A 20,681-nucleotide genomic window follows, 5' to 3' on the forward strand; every position below is an offset into this window, starting at 1 on the left:
TATGAGGATTTACTTATTTATCCTTTCTTCCTTCCTGTACATATTATCCAAAGAAATGGTTTTTCAAAGTTTACTTCACAATAATAAAATAGATTGGCAATACAGAAATAACAACAGCTATTCTTCTCAAGAGAAGTTAAAGTTTTTTTTTTCCTGGTGAGTCATTATGCTCTGCTTACACAATATTGATTATGCATTTCTCTTTACCTTTTAAATGACAGATATTTCAGAAATGCCTTGTCAAAAAGTACAAAGGCAATATCAAAGATGTCTTTTCAGATATTTTCTTCTTAAGAAACACATGAAGAGAAGCTGATTTATTCAAGAAGTTGAGAAGGTTTTTAGTATCTTTCAGATTCTGTTGATAATTAAGGGAAGCCTCTGTACCTCCCAAACATTTGCCCTGTTGGCTCTCTTATTGAATCATGATAATATAGAATTTTATATATATATATGTATATATATATGTATATATATTTTGACAGGCAGAGTTCGACAGTGAGAGAGAGACAGAGAGAAAGGTCTTCCTTTTTCCGTTGGTTCACCCCCCAAAATGGCCACTATGGCCGGAGCTACGAAATCCAAAGCCAGGAGCCAGGTGCTTCCTCCTGGTCTCCCATGTGGGTGCATGGGCCCAAGCACTTGGGCCATCCTCCACTGCACTCCCAGGCCACAGCAGAGAGCTCAACTGGAAGAAGAGCAACCGAGACAGAACCAGTGCCCCAACAGGGACTAGAACCCAGAGTACCGACGCCGCAGGCGGAGCATTAGCTTAGTGAGCCGTGGTGCCGGCCTATAGAATCATATTTTACAATAGAAGTGCTTATTTCCTATCCGTTTTAGGGCTTCTAGCACATCTTGGTTTCTTAGGCTGTAGATGAGGGGATTTAACATGGGAATCATAATACCATAAAACACAGATGCCACCTGTTCTTGCTCTTGAGACCTATTGGTTCCATGATTTACGTACATATAAGAAAGAGTCCCATAGAAAATGGTGACTGCTGTTACATGGGAGGCACATGTGGAAAAGGCTTTTTTCCTCCCTGCAGCAGAAGACATCCTCAGGATGGCGGACAGAATATACATATAGGAAAACATGACCACCAACACGGTGAATGTCAAGTTAAACCCTACAAAGACTGTCAGGACCATGATGTTGAAGTCAACGCTGGAGCATGACAGGGCAAGAATTGGAGGTACATCACAGAAAAAGTGATTAATTGCATTGGACTTGCAAAATGGCAATGAGAAAGTGAAACCTGTGTTTACAGAAGCATTTAGGAAACCCATGACATATGAACCAACTAGCAGCTGAATGCAGAACCTCCGAGACATGACAACTGGGTAGTGAAGTGGGTTACAAATGGCCACATAACGGTCCACTGCCATAGCAGCCAGGATGTAGCAATCACTGGTTACAAAAGTCCCATAGACCAGTAATTGTACCACACATCCTGTAAATGAGATGGATTTGTTTTTGCATACAAAATTCAGCAGCATCTTGGGAGTGATAGCAGAGGCATAACAAAGATCAACAAAAGCCAAATGTTGGAGGAAAAAATACATAGGGGTGTGAAGTGAAGAGTCAGTCTTGATGAGTAGGATCATCCCAACATTGCCTAGTAAGGTAGCTGAATAGATCAGTAGAAAGACTATGAAGAGTATCAGCCAAAATCGGTGTTGACCAACAAATCCCAGGAGAATGAATTCAGTCACTTCAGTGCCATTTTTTGGTTCCATGGTTGTTAGCAAAGATTAAATATTAGCTGAAAAGTTACAAAGGAACAAAATCAGAAAAAAGTAAGACCATTATGACTTTTCTAACTCTGGATTTAGAATCGGTACCATATTTGGTTTCCTAGACATGGTTGAATTGGATTTTACATGTTAAGCATTAATACTCAAGGTAATATAATCTAGGGCCAGCATTGTGATATGGAGGGTAGAGGTTGTGATGCTGGCATCCCATGTGGGCCCTGGTTCACATCATGGATGCTCTGCTTCCTATCCAGCTCCCCATTGGTAGCCTGGGAAAGCAGCGGGGGATGGCCCGGGTGTTTGGGTCCCTGCTATTTATGTGGGAAACCCAGACGGGGCTCCTAGCCCCTGACTGCCTGGCCCAGCTCTGGCTATTGTGGCCATCTGGGGAGTATATCATTGAATAGAGGATATCCCTCTTTCTGTTTCTCCCTCTATCTCTGTGGCTTTGACTTTCAGAATAAAGAAACCTTTTTTTTAAAAAAAGATAATATTATTTATAATTTGGAGAAATTACCATTAGATGTATTCTCATTTTATAAATGTATCAATTAAGGAACATATAAAACAATACTTTTATTTAGTTATGCTTTTTAAACTATATTATATGTATTATTTCTCTTTGTCTAAATATGAATTATTATATCTGAAAATCTTAACATATCCAGATATTTATATTGCTACTACTTAGTTCCATATTCTCATTTTACCTCTTTCACCTCCTTATGAACTCTGCTTGTTCAATCACAGACTCATGGTCATGTACATTCCTCTATGAAGGTATTTATCAAAGTATCTATGATCAAGAATCTTTCTTTTTAAATTTTCCAATCTGTGGCAGACCGATTTTTTTGTACAAGGCAACAACGTTATCAGAATATTCCAATTCATATCACTTTCCATACTTACCTCTTATCTCATCTATGTGGTGGGAAGGTAAAGTAGTACAGTCATATTGAAGATAACCTTGGACATGTTTGTAAAATTAAGTATGTGTCTGCACAGTCCAGAATTTCCAGCATAGGCACATATTCTAGAAAACACCTATGTACATAGAATGTATAAAGTCTCTTCATAAAGTTCATGAAAATGTGTATTATGGAAAAATTATGCATAAATTTCAAGAAATTTTTGCACAAAACAAACATCTTTTAATTTCATTTCTATGAACTTTTTGAAGTTCATCCATGTGTATTTGTATGAATGTGTATATTTACAAATATATATTAAACACGTGAGAATGTTCATAGAAGCATTGCTTATCATAGGAAAAATACTATTAAACAAATCAGGGAAGAATGAGTAAAGTGTTGCCACGATATCTACATGGATAAACATCTCAAATGAAGCACCAGGTAATAGAAACAAGTTACAGACGTTCGATGGTGGTTCCTTTAATTAGATATCAGTAATTCCAGCCAGAGCTGAATACAGCTCCAGAGATGGAATGGTCAGGTTTAGGTGGGTATGTGCCCTTAGTGCTGGGAGTATAGGAAATAAAGTCTGTTGCTACTATGGATTTCTCTGTTTCTTTTGAAAATCTGGAGCAATAGGCAGAATGGGATAACTGTGTAACAATGGAACAAGAAGGCATGCTCTTCAATTCTGCATTTAGTGAGGGCTAAGGGCCAGCAAGTTTGTGTAAGTTGCCTCCTTCTGTAATTTCTTGAGGAATAGAAGAAATGCAGGTCTTTCAAGGATGCTTCTGTTCAGTGGTTAAAAGCACTTGTCAGAGGAAGTTAGAGTAGACTGGGGGTGTACTTAAACTAGAATATGGATAGGGAAGTGAAGTTCACCACGTCGACTCAGGCATTGTGACTCACATAAAATGATCTGACATTATAGGGTACATTTTTCAAGAGACAGAGAAACGAGAGGCATACACATACACACATACGGAGCATCTGTTATGGGAAGTTCACTCCGAATTCTTTATTTCATCTATGAAGAGAGAGTATTTTCTCATCAAATGAGTACTACAGATAAGATGGCCAATTACCTGAGTATTTGAACATGGCTAACCTCCGTTGAGTCCCAGCATTTCTGCAGCTTTGATTATACTCAGTATTGTGCAGTGGCAAGGAAACAGGCCAACATGGACTTGAATTCTGGTTCCAGCAATTCAGAAAGATGAAGGGAAAAACCCCTTCAGCCTTAGTTTCTTCCTCTTTGAAAAGGAGATCAGAGAATTACTTAGAGGGTAAGGAATCCATGAGACCAGGGAGGTCTTTCCTTTTTGTGTGTCTGATTCAAGTTCTTTCATTAGTGCTTTACAAGTTTCCTTGTAGAGCCCTTTCACATACATAGATAAATTGATTCCAGGGTATTTTGTATAGCAATTGTGAATAGGATCAAAAATTAAAAACAAGACAAAAGCAAGTTGGAACTTAAAAGAAAGTGAAGGTAATGATTTCATTGCAACATTATAATAGCAAAAGTTCGCAAACAGGGTTAAATAGATTATAGTAGATCTAAATGTTGAAGATATATGTGCATATCATATACACTTATATATTAGGAAAGAAACGTCATTTTGCAAAACAAGCAAGGCATATTATGGAATAATATGTAGGTTGTGGACTGTTTAAAAATGTTTTTTTCACTTTTACTTTCTTTCTCATTTTTTTTTTTTTTGACAGGCAGAGTGGACAGTGAGAGAGACAGAGAGAAAGGTCTTCCTTTGCCGTTGGTTCACCCTCCAATGGCCGCTGCGCCAGCGCACCGTGCTGATTCGATGGCAGGAGCCAGGTACTTCTCCTGATCTCCCATGGGGTGCAGGGCCCAAGGACTTGGGCCATCCTCCACTGCACTCCCTGGCCACAGCAGAGAGCTAGCCTGGAAGAGGGGCAACCGGGACTGAATCCAGCGCCCCGACCAGGACTAGAACCTGGTGTGCCAGCGCCGCTAGGTGGAGGATTAGCCTATTGAGCCGCGGCGCCGGCCTCTCATTTTCTTTAACTGTGGAAAATTCAAGAGGGATACATACTAAATTGTAATGGTTATATTTGGCCTTTGGAGTGAAGAGAGAGAGAAATCATTAAACTAATAGACATCTTTACCTTTTCCAATTTAAGATAGTCTTAACTGTTTTAGAAAGGAAGAGGAAGAGGAAGAGGAAGAAAAATAATTAAAAACCAGCTTTCTAGTAATGTAAAGTTCAGTTGAGCTGATTTATGTAAACTCTCAAGCCCTGGGCTAATATTGAATGTGCAGTCAACACTTGGTCATAATAACATGTGTAAAAAATACATTAAAGGTAAATAATATTCATTATTTAGTTCAATCAATCATTCAATTTCTGTTCATTCATATCATTCCTGAGCAACACTCAGCTGGATTCAAATTCCTCACTCCACTTCTGTTACATCATTAGCAATGAAATTATTCCTTCTGGTCTTGGGTGGAACATTTTGGGTGTTTGGCTCTCTTTGCCCCAGCCTTACCTGCACACACTGCCATGATAAACAGAAGATGGTGAAAATGTCATTTGCTTCATTTTCCTTATGCCATATTTGATCTCAGATTCTCTTTGTGCAACTGGTGCAGGTTGATTGTCAGCCAAGGTCTCTCTGAGCGTTTCTCCCCATCAGGGAGTTTATAGTTGGGGCCTGCTGCAACAGTACCCTCTTGAGAATCTGAAGTCTCATGGGCTGTGGTGGGACTGAAAAAACAATGCTCACCAGTTATTGTATGCTGACAAAATATTAAGCTTTCTAGAGAGGACAATTTTTTTTTCGTGTTACTGTAATTAGGGATTTTTGTTTCTTATTTTACCTGGTTATTATTTAATTTTTTTCTTGTTATGAAGCAGTTTGAGCACCTTTTCATGTGTCCATGCGTAAGACTAGCTAATTATGCTTATTACTAAAATCAGTAAAACACATAGCTTCCTGAAAAAAGAAAATTATAACTTAAGAGCATATTGTCCCTACTGTGAAAAAGAGATACTATTATACTATTATGTGACCATATGTTAAATTAACACATTACTCATTATCTATTTATTTAAAGAAAAAATTTACTCTTGATTCCTTATTTCTTAAAAATATTTATTTCTGAAATCAGCTCTACATAGGACATCCTTTCTTCCAGCTGTACTTTGTAACATCAGAATATTTCATTATAACCATGTATGGAAAAAGATACTTCAAATCTGTTTGACTTTAAAATTTCTAGGATTAAATCTTCAATCGATCTGAAAAGAGAAAACTTGGTTCAGCAAATCTGCTTTTGATTAACAAGCAACCATAAGAGGGTGAATTGACATTCAAGGTTCCTTAGAGCAAGACTAATGTCTCAGTTAGGAATGTGTTCAACTGTTAAAAGGAAACTCATCTCACTTTGGCTTTGTTTTCCATTTGCAACAATAGTTTGGAAGTCAAGACTAGTATTTTGTGATTTGCTTAGTCTTTCCCATATGCCAGTTGCCTCAGTCTAAGTCTTCAGACATACTAGACATCACAATACCTTTCAAAGAAGAAAAAAAGAGATAAGTGCAGAGTGGTTACCATATATTTATATAATTTACACACACACACATATGTGTATATGTATATACATATATATATATATATAGATATAGATATATAAATAACCTTGATCAAGAAAACAAAAACTTTCCATAAATCCCTCAGCAGGTTTCTAAGTACATCTTATTGGCTTGACCTCTGTAACACAGAGTAGTGGAATCTTTATGCTTGCACCACATCTCCTCTGCTATTTAATTTCAGAGCAACTATGGCACACAGATTCTCTGCCTACAAGTGGCCCATCTCCTCTACCATCTCTCTGCTTCTCTGCCTCAGGAATATCTTTCACGCCATGGAAGACCACTTGTTGGTGTCAGCGTAGATGTGTGGGTGTGTTAACATCTTTGGCAAGCCTTCAGCCAATGTGTGAGGAGAGCTGAATAAATGTCTCAATCTCCTGTCCTGCAGAGGGACAATTCCAAGGGACACTCTGCATAGTTATTTAAGTACTGGTGTGACTGAGTTCCAGTTTCCCAGAGTACAAAGCAGCTAGGCGGTTCACTCATTCTTGCATTTGCTTCTTGTATATTTCTTTCTTCCTGCTCCCTTTTTCTGCTGCCTGGAATGGTCACCTTCAAAAAGCCTAACAAACTGCACAGTTTGAGGAGAATGGTTCCCACAGGACTGATGAACTTCAGACACCAAGCAAAAGTTAGAGGCCCACAAGGCCATCCTGTTAGACCAATGGCTGCAAATTTGGAAGCCTCCACAGCCACTCTTATGATTGGCAATTTATGTTTATGCCCCACCCATAGTTAATATGTTGGAATCCTGTTCTCTCTCCCCCACTGCCATGGCATAATATTAGGAGGTGGGGTCTTTGGGAGCTAATCAGGATTAGATAAGGTCATGAATAGCCCTCAGTGAATGGAATTTGTGCCATTATAAGACAACTTGTTTTCCCTCTCAACTCTGCTCTGTGAGGATATAATTTTTAGGTAGCAAGGTAGACATTAGCTTACATTATGAGATGGGCTGTAGAAAATGTGGGATTTGTGTGTGTGTGTGTGTGTGCATGCGGTTGAATTAGGAAAGAAATGTAGAAGCGCCCCTTGGAAGCAGCCCAACATTTACACATTCAAAGTCTTGCTCAGGTTCTATAATCCTGTTAGGTGGGTCCCAGCCTTCTCCCAATGGGCAGCCTAGGAAAATATTCCCTACCCTGGGCCAGGAGGAATATTAGATTCAATAATACGGTGCTGATAAAGTTCTGGGAGGAAGTTCACAACCAGAAAGCCCTCTACTCAGCAATATTCCAGAAGAGGGAGGTGGGGGAGAGAAAGTGTGGGCCCAACCATACCCACACCTGTAAAAACTCCAGTCTAAAGCAGGTTGGGCTTTCAGTTCCCACCTGGCCTGTCAGGTGTGTTTTCTTCATTAAGCTTTGCTAGTCTGCTCGGTGCTATTCTCTGTCTCACATCTGAAATCCTTTCCTTACACAAAAACAAGTACCTCTGATTCAGCTGTCTCTGGCAACATAAGGAGAAGTCAGAAGTCTGCAACCAAGAAGTGATCCCTCATCAGAACCTGACCATGCTGCAACCCTGATCTCAGACTTCTTATATAAAATGTAAATAATCATGAATGGAATGACATGAACCCTCATGATGAGATCTTAGATGGAAATGAGTGTTATTGACCAATGAAGAAAAGGTAATGCTTGTTGTAAAGTGAAGAACTTGGCTGAGTTGTGTTCATGTTCAATGCCTTTGTGGGAACATTGAATGATAAAAACAGATATTCAGTTGACATTTCTAAACAAACTGTTGAAGGAGTGTGGTTTGGGGTATCTTAGCTGGTTATAGTAAAGTGTGAGTAGAGAAAAATGAAGATGGAATTGAGCAAAAACAAATCAGAACTTAAAAATTTAGAAAATTTTCAGCCTACGCATACTGCAAAAATGAGAAAGCATTTGGACAGGAAGAGACTACTCAGGGTGTGGCATAGTGACCTAGTAGATAAACAGATTAGCATGGCTGTGAACCAGGAACATAAGCATCTCAACAAAACCATCTCAATAAAAACCAGGAATAGAGATTGGTTTATTCCAGTAGAAACTCTACTACTTAAGACTAAATGAAAGACATTATATTCCTTAGATCCTTCAGACAGAACCATGAAGCTATTCAGATAAAACACAAGGCATTCTTCAAGAGAAGGGAAGAACAGCCCTGAAGGCAATTCAGATATCATCAAAGCTGCCACTGCCACCACAAGCTCAACATTCATGAGCCCAGAAAAGGGGCAAATTTGCTTCTATCTCAACCTCAGAGTGTGGGACCAATACCCAGAGGTGCTGTGGGGGTAGAACTTCCAGGAAGGACCTTGGAGGTGTGGTCCCTGCCCCAGCAGAGAACAGAAACATGGTTGGGGCTAAGGAAGAAAACTACAGCATAGACAATGCCCTGCTGAATGGAAGGTGTGATTTTGCAAACCTTGTAGGACTTCTGCCACGGTGGGCTTCGAGGGTATATGCAGACAAGAAGAATTATTCTTGAGACTTAGAACCTTGTATAATTCACCTTTTTAGGTTTTGAATGTACATGGGACCCACCATCCCTTTATTCCCATTTCTTATTTTGGAGTGAGTTTCTATTCTATGAAGAAGTCAGAAAGAGGGAGGCACTCTTTTATAATGACTCAGGAGAACTAACTCAGGGTCCCATAAGAATTACCTAACTCCCTTCAGAGGGTGATGTGTTTAATGACCTAAGGACCTTTCACCAAGTCCCAACTTTTAAAGGTCCCATCACCTTTTGACACTGCCACATTGAGTACCAAGCAACCAATTCAGAAATCTTTGCGGGGGGTGGGGGGTGGGGGGCACGCTCAAATCATACCCAAACTGTAGCAGTAGGTATCCTCCTCTTCATGTCATTCCTGTCCCAAACTGTGTATGTGTGTTGCCATATATCTTCCTTCAGAGTTTAGATCAATATTTTTATAAGGTAGCAATCTTTGCAATCAGTGACAACAAATTTCATTTGAGGACTTGAGTCTCCATTGTAACATTTTAGAAACAGGTACTTGACCCAATAATCCTTAGAAAACACAGGCTACCATATGAGAAGTTCACTGTACTGCAGTGTGGTTAGTATACCTCCTCATTTGGTGGACACATTATAGTTTGCTGTGTTTATTCTTTTTTTCACTCATTCAGCAACTGTTTAATGAGTAGTTAATGAATTCTTGACAACAGGTATTGAGGATATAATAATGAACAAAAACGTGAAAGACCCTTGTCTTAACAGAGATTCTGATTGATTGTTTCCCACATTTATACCTATGGTAGGATGAATGAATCATATCCTCATCAGGGTGTCAGTTGAAAAGCGTTTGTTCTAGTACGCTGTGATAGGTTATAAAAATGACTACAAATTCTTTCCTTCATTGCATCTACATAATTTTTAAGGATTTTATTTATTGTTTGAGAGGTAGAGTTACAGAGAGAGGGAGAGACAGAGAAAAATGTCTTCCACCCCGATTGTTCATTTCCAACATGGCTACAATGGCCGGAGCTGAGCTGATCCTAAGCCAGGAACCAGGAGCCAGGAGCTTCTACTGGGTCTCCCATGTGGGTGCAGGGGCCCAAGCACATGGGCCATGTACTCCTTTCCCAGGCCATAGCAGAGAGCTGGTTCAGAGGAGGAGCTGCTGAGACACGGACCAGTGCCCATATGGGACGCTGGCATCACAGGCAGAAGCTTAGCCTACTACACCACAGTGCCGACCCTGACCCTGCATCTACATTATTATAATATGACATACAATCTATGTACCAAATACTTTTAAAAAATTATTTATTTATTTGAAAGACAGAGTTGGGGGGGGGGGAGAGAATCTTCCATCTGCTGGTTTACTTCCCAAATGGCTGCAACTGCTGGAGCTGGGCCAGTGTGAAGTCAGGAGGCCAGGAGCTTCTTCTGGGTCTCCCACATGGGTGCAGAGGCCCAACTGCTTGGGCCATCTTCTACTCCTTTCCCAGGCCATTATCAGGGAGCTGGATAGGAACTGGAGCAACTGGGACTTGAACTGGTGACCGTATAGGATGCAGGCACCAGGCTCTTGCTTAACCTGCTGTAGCACTACAGTGCAAAGCCCTCACATTGTTTGTCTTTTTGACTCAAAATGCTCTTGGCCTCTACTTAAATTCCTATTGAATTATTGTAGTTTAATAACAATAAGCAGATATGATTGTATGTCTTTTGTAAATGAATTAACAATAGCTAGGCTTTTAGATCCATCTGTTTGTAGTTTTTCTCTATTGGAGTAATAAATGGAAAATGTAGGCATTCCCTTTCCCGAGGTAAGAGATAAGAAAGAAGTGGAATGATATTAAAGAGGATCACTAGTGGCAGAAATAAGCATTTTCAAGTAGCAAGGAATGCAACAAATACATAAATGTTGGATGGAAAGAATAGCTTGAGTTATGAGTTTTTTAAACCATTATATTGATTTTAAGTTCTGATATATGCCATATTCTGAACAGAATTCATGAGGGGCTGCATTATAGACAATTTAGGAAACATTTTAATGAGTATAAAGTAATAAATTATAATTTTAATATTGGTTTTAACACAAATATAGATTTTAATCATTAACAACATATTTAAAAATGTTTAAGATATTTATGCTGTTTATACATATTTCTTAATATTTTAAGTAATCCCAACAAAGCCCTTTTCCATGGGAAGTGTACGATAGTTTCTCAAACTATATTCCAGAGAAAATGGGTCTCAGAAGGGGTTCTTGGTATATCCCCCACATTCTAAGACTTTATCTACTGAAAGGGGGTAGCTCAGGTTTAATAGTTGAACATGTTTTCAGTTTTGGAAGTAGTAACTTGTGGTAAAATGTCTCCACTTGATACATTGATAGGCTAAGTTTTAACAGTTTGGTTTCAATCTAAAATAATTTTTTCCTTATCATTTTTAAAGCTTCGTTTACCTCTTTATTCCTCAAGCTGTATATCAAGGGGTTCAACATCGGAATCACAATGCCATAAAATATGGAGGCCACTTTCATATTCTCCTGGGCATTATTAGAATTAGGCTGTAGATACATGTAAGAGAGAGTCCCATAGAAAATGGTGACTGCTGTCAGGTGGGAGGCACAGGTGGAGAAGGCTTTTTTCTTCCCTGCACTAGAAGACATCTTTAGGATGGCGGCCATGATGTATATGTAGGAGAAGATGACGACCAGCACAGTGAACATCAAATTGAATCCCACAAAAACAACAAGCAGCATGATGTTCATAGCAATGGTGGAACAAGAAAGGGTGAGAATTGGGGGAACATCACAGAAAAAATGATTGATGTTGTTGGACTTACAGAAAGACAATGAAAATGTCAAACCCGTGTGTACAGAGGAATTTATTGAGCCCATGACATATGAACCAGCTACCAAGTGGATGCAGACTGTTCGAGACATGATTATTGGATAGTGAAGTGGCTTACAGATGGCTACATAGCGATCCACTGCCATAGCAGCCAGGAGGTAACATTCACTGGTTGCAAATGTTGCATAAACCAATAACTGCATTACACAGCCACCAAATGATATAATTTTATTTTCTACTACGAAGTTTTGTAACATCTTGGGAGTGATAGCGGAGGTGTAACAGATATCTACAAAAGCCAAATGCTGTAAGAAGAAGTACATGGGTGTTTGAAGTCTGGAGTCTATCTTGATGAGTAGGATCATTCCAGTGTTACCCACCATGGAGGTCACATAGATCACAAGGAATATGGTGAAAAGGACAAACTGAAGCTCATTTTGGGCACTAAATCCCAGAAGACAGAATTCGGTGACTTCAGTGCCATTTCCTTGTGTCATGACTGCCAAAAAATCTGGAAAAGAGCTAAGAGAAAAAGATTCATTTTAAGTGTTTCTTTTTAGTTGGATTTTCATGACAAATACAATAGTTTTTTGCTTTCCAAATTTTTTTTTCTGTTTTTTTTTTTTTTTTTCCTTAAAAGGAAACCACCATAAATACAGTTATATGAGAGTCATGGATTCATTTTAAAGTTAATGAAATTTCACAGAAGAATGATAATGTATGCTACTAAGAAATCTAGATCAATATATTTCACAATTGTGTGAAGTAGATTCTATGAAACATAGATGCTTATGTATCTAGAGTACTTTTCCATTGTGTTAAACAGGCATTCCTTTGTGCAATATTTAAATTGGTATTTAAGTACCTACTTAATAATAAAGAAGTATTCCTTAGGGCAATATTTAAATATGATTTTGTATTTTTAAAACCTATATTTTTCTCAAACATTTATTATTTTAATCATTTTATCCTTTTCAAGGTCTTCAAATTAGTCAACCAGAAGACTGTTCTGAGATGTGTTCACAGTCCCCATGTGTCTGAAGGCTTCATAATGTGTTTCTATTACTATTGTTATAAAACCCCTACCTATGGGATTCCCTTCTCAAGCCAGATAATCCTTTTATTCCTGTACAGGAGGAAGCCTGGAGGGGCTGCCAGCCATCATTAGCAAACAAAAGGACATTTACCACTCTCAAGATTCCTAGAATTACCAAGGCTGTATGCCAGGGAGTGGGAACACATAGCACTTTCATATTTCACAATATCACAACATCAGACAGTTTTTCCTGTAAGTGTTGATGGAGCAAAGACACAAGCCTCAGCCAATCTCGCTCATTGCCCAAATGATAGAATTTTTTTAAAACTTTTATTTAATGAATATAAATTTCCAAAGTACAGCTTATGGCTTCCCCCCCATAACGTCCCTCCCACCTGCAACCCTCCCCTTTCCCACTCCCTCTCCCCTTCCAATCACATCAAGATTCATTTTCGTTTCTCTTTATATACAGAAGATCAGTTTAGCATACATTAAGATTTCAACAGTTTGCTCCCATACAGAAACATTAAGTGAAAAATACTGTTTGAGTACTAGTTATAGCATTAAATCTCAATGTACAGCACACTAAGGACAAAGATCCTACATGAGGAGTAAGTGCACAGTGACTCCTGTTGTTGACTTAACAAATTGACACTCTTGTTTATGGCATCAGTAATCACCATAGGCTCTTGTCATGAGCTGCCAAGGCTATGGAAGCCCCCTGAGTTCACTGACTCTGATAATTTTTAGACAAGGCCATGGTCAAAGTGGAAGTTCTTTCCTCCCTTCAGAGAAAGGTACCTCCTTCTTTGATGACCCGTTCTTTCCACTGGGATCTCACAGAGATCTTTCATTTAGGTTTTTTTTTTTTTTTCCCCAGAGTGTCTTGGCTTTCCATGCCTGAAATACTCTCATGGGCTTTTCAGATGGATCCGCATGCCTTAAGGGCTGATTCTGAGGCCAGAGTGCTGTTTAGGACATCTGCCATTCTATGGGTCTGCTGTGTATCTCACTTCCCATGTTGGATCATTCTCTCCCTTTTTGAAATGAAATGGACACTATGAGAAACAGTGACTTGATCAGCTCTTGTCCTGACGGTTGATGTACAATGTAATACTTTATCCATTTTAGTATTTTTTTTTTGTTCTAGTACCATTGGTTGAACTCTGTAATTAACACACAATTATTCTTAGGTGTTTAAATTTTAACTGAAAAGTGATCCCTGTTAGGAATTTGGAAAACATTATGCTGAGTGAAATAAGCCAATCCCAAAGGGACAAATACCACTTGTTCTCTTTGATAGGTGACAACTAACTGAGCACCAAAAAAGAAACCTGTTAAAGTGAAATGAACACTATGAGAAACAGTGACTTGATCAGCCCTCACCCTGACTGTTGATGAGCAACTTGATATGTTATCCCTCTTAGTATTTTTTTTTTTGTTCTTTCTACTTAATACTTTTGGTTGAATACTGTAATCAATACACAATTCTTCTTAAGTGCTGAAACTTAACTGAAAAGTGATCACTGTTAAATATAAGAGTGGGAATAAGAGAGGGAAGAGATGTGCAATTCGGGACATGCTCAAGCCGACTTACCTCAAATGGTAGAGTTAGAAACATACCAGGGGATTCCAATTCAATCCCATCAAGGTGGCATGTACCAATGCCATCTCACTAGTCCCAGTGATCAATTCCTGTTCACAATTGATCATAATGATAGGACTAAGAACCAAAGGGATCACATAAACAAGAATAGTGTCTGCAAATACTAGCTGATAGAACAAATGATAGAATTTATTCCTTGTCCCTGAATCTTCATTTGGTCTCACTCTGTTGTCCTGACATCACACCCCTGCCTTCTTCCCCAGGTTTGGAGGCCAGGTGGCCACATGAAAGACAAGTATGGAGGAATTCACCTTTGCTGGTGGCCCCTACCCTCACCCTCAGGCCTAGCCCACCTATGACATAAAAAGGCCCAGCCCTTCCTCCACTGGATTTTATGTGATTGAGCATTTCTATTGTTATAATCACTCAAATTTAGGGATTTTTTTTCTTTACAACTTTGCTATTTTAAACAACTATCATTGCAATTGTACAACAGAGAGCTCTTTTTAAAAGGCATAAATAAATGAAGATATAACAGCAGTACAAATTTCTTCCTGGAGAGTATACTGGTGAGTGATTACTGATTTATCAAATGGAAGAAGACAAATATTGGACCAACAATAGAGAAAGCTTAAATCAATTAAATTGATCCTGCAGAATCTTCAGGATACTGATATTAGCAAGCATACTATAAGAAGGCTGATGGGGATTTTTAAAAGATTGATATTGGTTGGGAGCCTTCTAAGAAGCAAATGACAGGTTGTAACCTTTGGTTATAACTTACAGGCCAGTAGAATACCAAAGAAAACAGAAATCATGGCTTATCAACACGAAGGGGCAAAAAATGCTTACCGGAACCCTGAAGAACAAAGAAAGGGTAAAAGACCCCTCCTGGGAAGCAGAAACTACAAGGAAGAAAGATCATTTTTGAAATGCACAAATTAACTCTCAAATGTTATATACATATTTAGTACCGCCACTTTCATGGAGAATAAGTTGAAAGTAATGATTCAAGGATACATAAGGGATTAAAATATGATTTATTTTAATATTGGATTATATCATGATTAAATATATTATTTTTCATGTGATTTTATACATTAGCATCTAAAATACTGTGTAATGAATGAAATTGCCCAAAGAAGAGGAAAAGAAACTCACTACCCGACACATGAGTCAAGTGCTCCCTTATTTGTACCAGGAGCTCAACAGATGGTCAGGAAGAATGTACCCTTAGTGATGGGACGTGGCACTCTATGACTGTTGTTGATGTGGGGTCCCTTGATTATGTCAAATCTATCTAGAAACAAGCCTATCAGGGTAGCTCTAGTAATGGAACAAGGAACAACTGGTTTCAATTCAACCTCTAACAAGGACTGAGAAGTATTAAGTTCCCCCAAGTTTCTTTCTCAGGTCAATTTGTTATAAAATAGAAGAAATGGAGCCCTTTCAATGAGGTGTCCACCCAGAGGGTAAAAGCATTTATCAGAGGAAGCTATGATAGATAGGGTGTGTTCAAACTAGTGTCTTGATAGGACAATGACATAAGCTTTATCAATTTCCCTTTAATTATTCTGAATTCAAAGGAAATGGATGATATGATATTATGAAGACATGTTTCATTCACCTCACCCCAGTTAGAATGGCTCTCATACAAAAATCAGAAAACAATAAATGCTGGTGAGGATGTTGGGGGAAAAGGTACCCTAATAGTCTGTTGGTGGGAATGTAAATTAGTACAGCAATTATGGAACACAGTATGAAGATACCTTAGACATCTGAATATAGATCTACCATATGACACAGCCACCCCATTCCTGGGAATTCCCCCCCCCCCCCAAAAAAAAAAGAAATCAGGAAATGAAAGAGTGATCTGTACTCTCAAGTTTATTGCAGCTCAATTCACAATAGCTAAGATATAGAATCAACTCAGATGTCCATCAGCTGAAGACTGGGTAAAGAAATTATGGCATATATACACTATGGAGCATTGCTCAACAGCACAAAAGAATGAAACTCTGTCTTTTGCAGCAAAATGAATGCAACTGGAAACTATTAAACTTAGTGAAATAAGCCAGTCACCAAAAGACAAATAATATACGTTTCTTTGATCTGTGGTAACCAATAAGGTACCAAAAATGTAATATGTTTGAGTGAAATTGACATTTTTGAGATTTGATAATTGTTTTCAGCCCTTGTCCTCTACTGTTGAGGAACAGTGATTTTTTCTTCTTACTGTTTATTGAGCTTAGTTTAGGGTTAATCTTATGAGTATAAAGTAAACTGAAAGTAGATCATTGTAAAAATTAAGAGAAGAAATAAGAGAGCAAGGAGGTATGATGGGAGCGTGGGTAGGAGGGGGGTAGGGTGTAAAGTTCACTATGTTCCTAAATCTGCACATATGAAATACATTAAATTTGTTTACCTTAAATAAAAATTTTTAAAAAAGTTAACAAAAAGAGCTAAGAAAATTGGGGCAAACATCACGATTCTCAACCCACAGACAGAATCTGTACATTGGGGATGGGTTGATTCAATATGAATTATTTTGTTTCTTGTGTGATAAAATTTACATAATTCAATGAATGCCACAAAGAAAATAACCAACTACAAAGATATTTTATACATGCTCAGGACACCAAGGTACTTCAGAAAGTTTAAGGAAAAATAAATTAAAAGATATTTATTTTTGTGCAAAAATTTTTGAAATTGGAGCATAGCTTTTTCATATGCACATTTCCCATGAACTTTTTGAAGCCTCCTCATACCTGGAGGCACAATGCTTCAGAAATTTCTAAATTTGTGCTCTGGTTAAAGATCTGATTTAGAGAAATTAATGGCATTAGAGAAAAATATATTAAAAATATTTTAAAAAATATCTGACAAAGGTTTTTTTTTTTTTTTTTTTTTTTTTTTTTTTTTTTTTTTTTTTTTTTTTTTTTTAATAGGCAGAGTGGACAGTGAGAGAGAGAGAGACAGAGAGAAAGGTCTTCCTTTACCATTGGTTCACTCTCCAATGGCCGCTGCGGCCAGTCCGCTGCGGCCAGCGCACCGCGCTAACCCGAAGCCAGGAGCCAGGTGCTTCTCCTGGTCTCCCATGCAGGTGCAGGGCCCAAGCACTTGGGGCATCCTTCACTGCACTCCCGGACCATAGCAGAGAGCTGGCCTGGAAGAGGAGCAACAGGGACAGAATCTGGTGCCCCAACCGGGACTAGAACCCGGCGTGCCTGTGCTGCAAGGCGGAGGATTAGCCTATTGAGCCGCGGCGCTGGCCCTGACAAAGGTCTTATACCTAGAACATATAAATAAATTTCAAACTCAAAATTAAAAAAAATCAAGTTAAAATGTTGGTGAAAGACGTAGACATTTCCCTAAGATAGCTCTATGGATGGCAAACAAGCACATGAAAAAATATCCAAATCATTAAAGAAATGCAAATTAAGAGCCTGATGGAATACCATTGCAACACACATATTAATGATGAAAATAAAGTAGTGACAATGGCAAGTGTTGGCAATGATGCAGAGTAATTGTACTTCTCACACATTACACGTGAGAATGTGAATGGATGGAGTCACTCTGGAAAATAGTTTGACAGTGTTTAAAGAAACTAAGCAGACACTCATCATACAGCCTAGTCCGTGAACTCTTGGACAATTATGTTTGTACAAAGCTTATGTTTACAAAAAAAACTGTAAATAAATTTTCATAATAGCTTCATTTTTAATAGCCTCAAATCATAAACAACCAAAATGGTAAAAAGTGACTGGTTAAGCAAGTTCTGGGGCATCCTCATGTACTATGGAATATTACTTAAGAACAGAGAGGAATATATTGTTGATACAGGCAACAATTTGGATGGATCTCAATGATATCATGCTGAGAAACAACAACAACGACAAACTGAGTGCTGGCCTTGTAGTGCAGCTGGTTAAGCTGCTGCCTATGAGGGCTGCATCCCACATGGGCATTGGTTCAAGTCCTGGCTGCCCTACTTCTGATCCAGCTTCCAGTTAATGGCCTGGGAAAGCAACTGATGATGGTTCCACATCACTGGGTCCCTGCCAACCATATGGGAGATCCAGATGGAGTTACGAATTCCTGGCTTCAGCCTGGCCCAATGCTGGCTGTTGCAGCTATTTGAGGAGTAAGCTAAGGTATGAAATCTCTCTCTCTCCCACTCAGTAATGCTGCCTTTCAAATAAATAAAATAAATCTTTAGCATAAAAGAAAAATACTAATTTCCAAAGTTTACATATTATATAATTTCATGTATAACTCTACCATAATAACACAATTATATAGTGGGAGAAAAGATTAGTGATTTCCAGTGGAAAGAGATTGTGTGCGTATAAGGGGTAGTGTGAGGGAGCACTGTATTAAATATGAATTATGTAACAGAATAGGTCTGTATTTATATTACAATGGTTATTATATGAATCTACACAAGTGAGAAAATTATGTAGAATTACATAGAGTCATACACAAGACTGTGCCAATATCAAAAATCCTGGTTTTTGTGTCATGGTGTAATTACATAAGATGTAACCATTGAGGGAAAATAGGGTGAAAATTTTCATAGGAACTGTCTGTACCATCTTTGCATCTTTCTGCAAAATTGAAAGCAAAAAAGGAATGAAACCAGAAAAAAAAAGAAGAGGAAAAAGTAGCACCTGCTTTGAAATGATGTGAAGGTGAAACCAGTAAATTTATGTGTTTCCTTGCCCAGGGCGGGCACTGAATACAACACATACAAGTACGACATGAAAGGAATATATTGTTTGTTCAGTCAGTTGGTTGATTCATTCAATTACTTGCTAGTTTACATTCTTCAGACATCCCTCAGTGGGATTCAAGTCCCACACACCATTTCTGTTCCATTACCAGTGATGAACTAACATCTCCTAGTCTTGCCCCTTCACTTCGCTGCTTCCTGCACACACTGCATTAAAACAGCTGACTTTGAAAATGGGATTTGTTTTGTTTTACTTACATCAGAGATTGCTCCAGATTGTCTTTCTGCAACTGGTGCAGGCTGATTGCCAACCAAGATCTCTGTGAGTAGTTCCTCTCCATCAGGAAGTTTGTAGCTGGGGCCTGAGGGAACAGTACTCTTGGGAGAGTCTGAGGCTCTCCCTGCTGAGACTGAATAAGGAAAACAATGTTCATTTATTATTCTCTGCTGAAAACATATTTTTGTGTTACTGTCCTTAGGGACTACTTGCTTTGTTTTTGGGAATTGCCCTGCTATTGAAAAAATATCTTTCTTCCTCCCTCCCTCCCTCTATCCCTCCCTCCCTCCCTTCTTCCTTCCTTCCTTCCTTCCTTCCTTCCTTCCTTCCTTCCTTCCTTCCTTCCTTCCTTCCTTCCTTCTCTCCTTCCTTCCTCCTTCCCTTCAAGCCCCTTTTCCTGACTCCATGCCTCTTTGCCTCTGATATTTTAATGTATAATAAGCCATTCATTTGTTAGAGATTTAGAACTATGAAAGTGCACAGAACAAAAGACATGAGCTCAATCCATCCCTTGACTCCCAATGCCAATTTCCTTACTCAGATATCACTGTTGCTAACTCTTGCTGTTTTTTTTTTTTTTAATTCAGATATAAGCTTTGTATTGCCTTTAAATTCATGTTAACATTTCTATTCATGGGGCAGGCATCAATGGCACAGTGAGTTAAAGTGCTACTTGCATGCATCGCAGGTTGTAGTGGCTGGGTGGAAATAGTTCCTCTGTTCTGGTCCTTCTTTCTGCTAATATACACCCTTGGAGGCAGCAGACCGATGGCTCAAGTATTTGGCTTCCAACCACATACGTGGAAAACCAAGATGGAGGTTTTGGTCCTTGGCTTCACTCTGGCCCAGACATATTGTTGCAGGCATTTGGGGAGTGAATCAGTGGGTAAGAGATCTGTCTGTCCACCTTTGATATAAAACAAATAAACTTTTAAAATTATATTCTTTAAAACTCCCCCAGCCTCCCAAGTGGTAATGTATTATTCACATAGTTTTGCAGCTTGCATTGCTCATAATATTTGTTGCAAGAAGCGACTGATTGAGGCTAGAGTGGCAGGTGGTGAAAGAATTCACTACAGCAGTCAGAGCCAGCAGAGTGAGATTCACTGAACTTGCTGCAAGGGAGCAGCATGGCAGTACAGCTAGAAGCTGACCACTGTGGACATACATGGCAAGGGAAGAATGGGCAGCACAGCCAGGGGCTGTTTGCTGCATCATAGGCTACAATCTAGAGGCATACTTGTAGCTGACCTTCTCAGGCTAAGTTCTTCTCCCATAATGAAATAGATTTTCCAGGTAGAGATTTGTGTTTATGAGCAGAACTGGGGAGCCTGCACCTTACTTAGCTTTGGGACTCTCCCAGCACTTTAGAGTGACCTTGCACATTCTCCCAGAGGAA

At 38.8% G+C, this 20,681-nt stretch overlaps 2 protein-coding genes across 2 annotated transcripts; both read right to left on the minus strand.

Moving 5' to 3' along the window:
• Nucleotides 1-801: 801 nt before the first annotated feature.
• On the minus strand, nt 802-1,743 carry LOC100356606 (olfactory receptor 5AK2-like). Its single transcript, XM_002708963.3, has one exon. It carries the CDS (start codon nt 1,741-1,743, stop codon nt 802-804), a length of 942 nt encoding a protein of 313 aa, XP_002709009.2.
• Nucleotides 1,744-11,195: 9,452 nt separating this feature from the next.
• On the minus strand, nt 11,196-12,125 carry LOC100347383 (olfactory receptor 5AK2-like). Its single transcript, XM_002709152.4, has one exon. The coding sequence runs from the start codon at nt 12,123-12,125 to the stop codon at nt 11,196-11,198; it is 930 nt and encodes a 309-aa protein (XP_002709198.3).
• Nucleotides 12,126-20,681: the final 8,556 nt, after the last annotated feature.

This window comes from Oryctolagus cuniculus, chromosome 1 (genome assembly GCF_964237555.1).
Source record: "Oryctolagus cuniculus chromosome 1, mOryCun1.1, whole genome shotgun sequence".
In the NCBI taxonomy this organism is placed as follows: Eukaryota; Metazoa; Chordata; class Mammalia; order Lagomorpha; family Leporidae; genus Oryctolagus; species Oryctolagus cuniculus.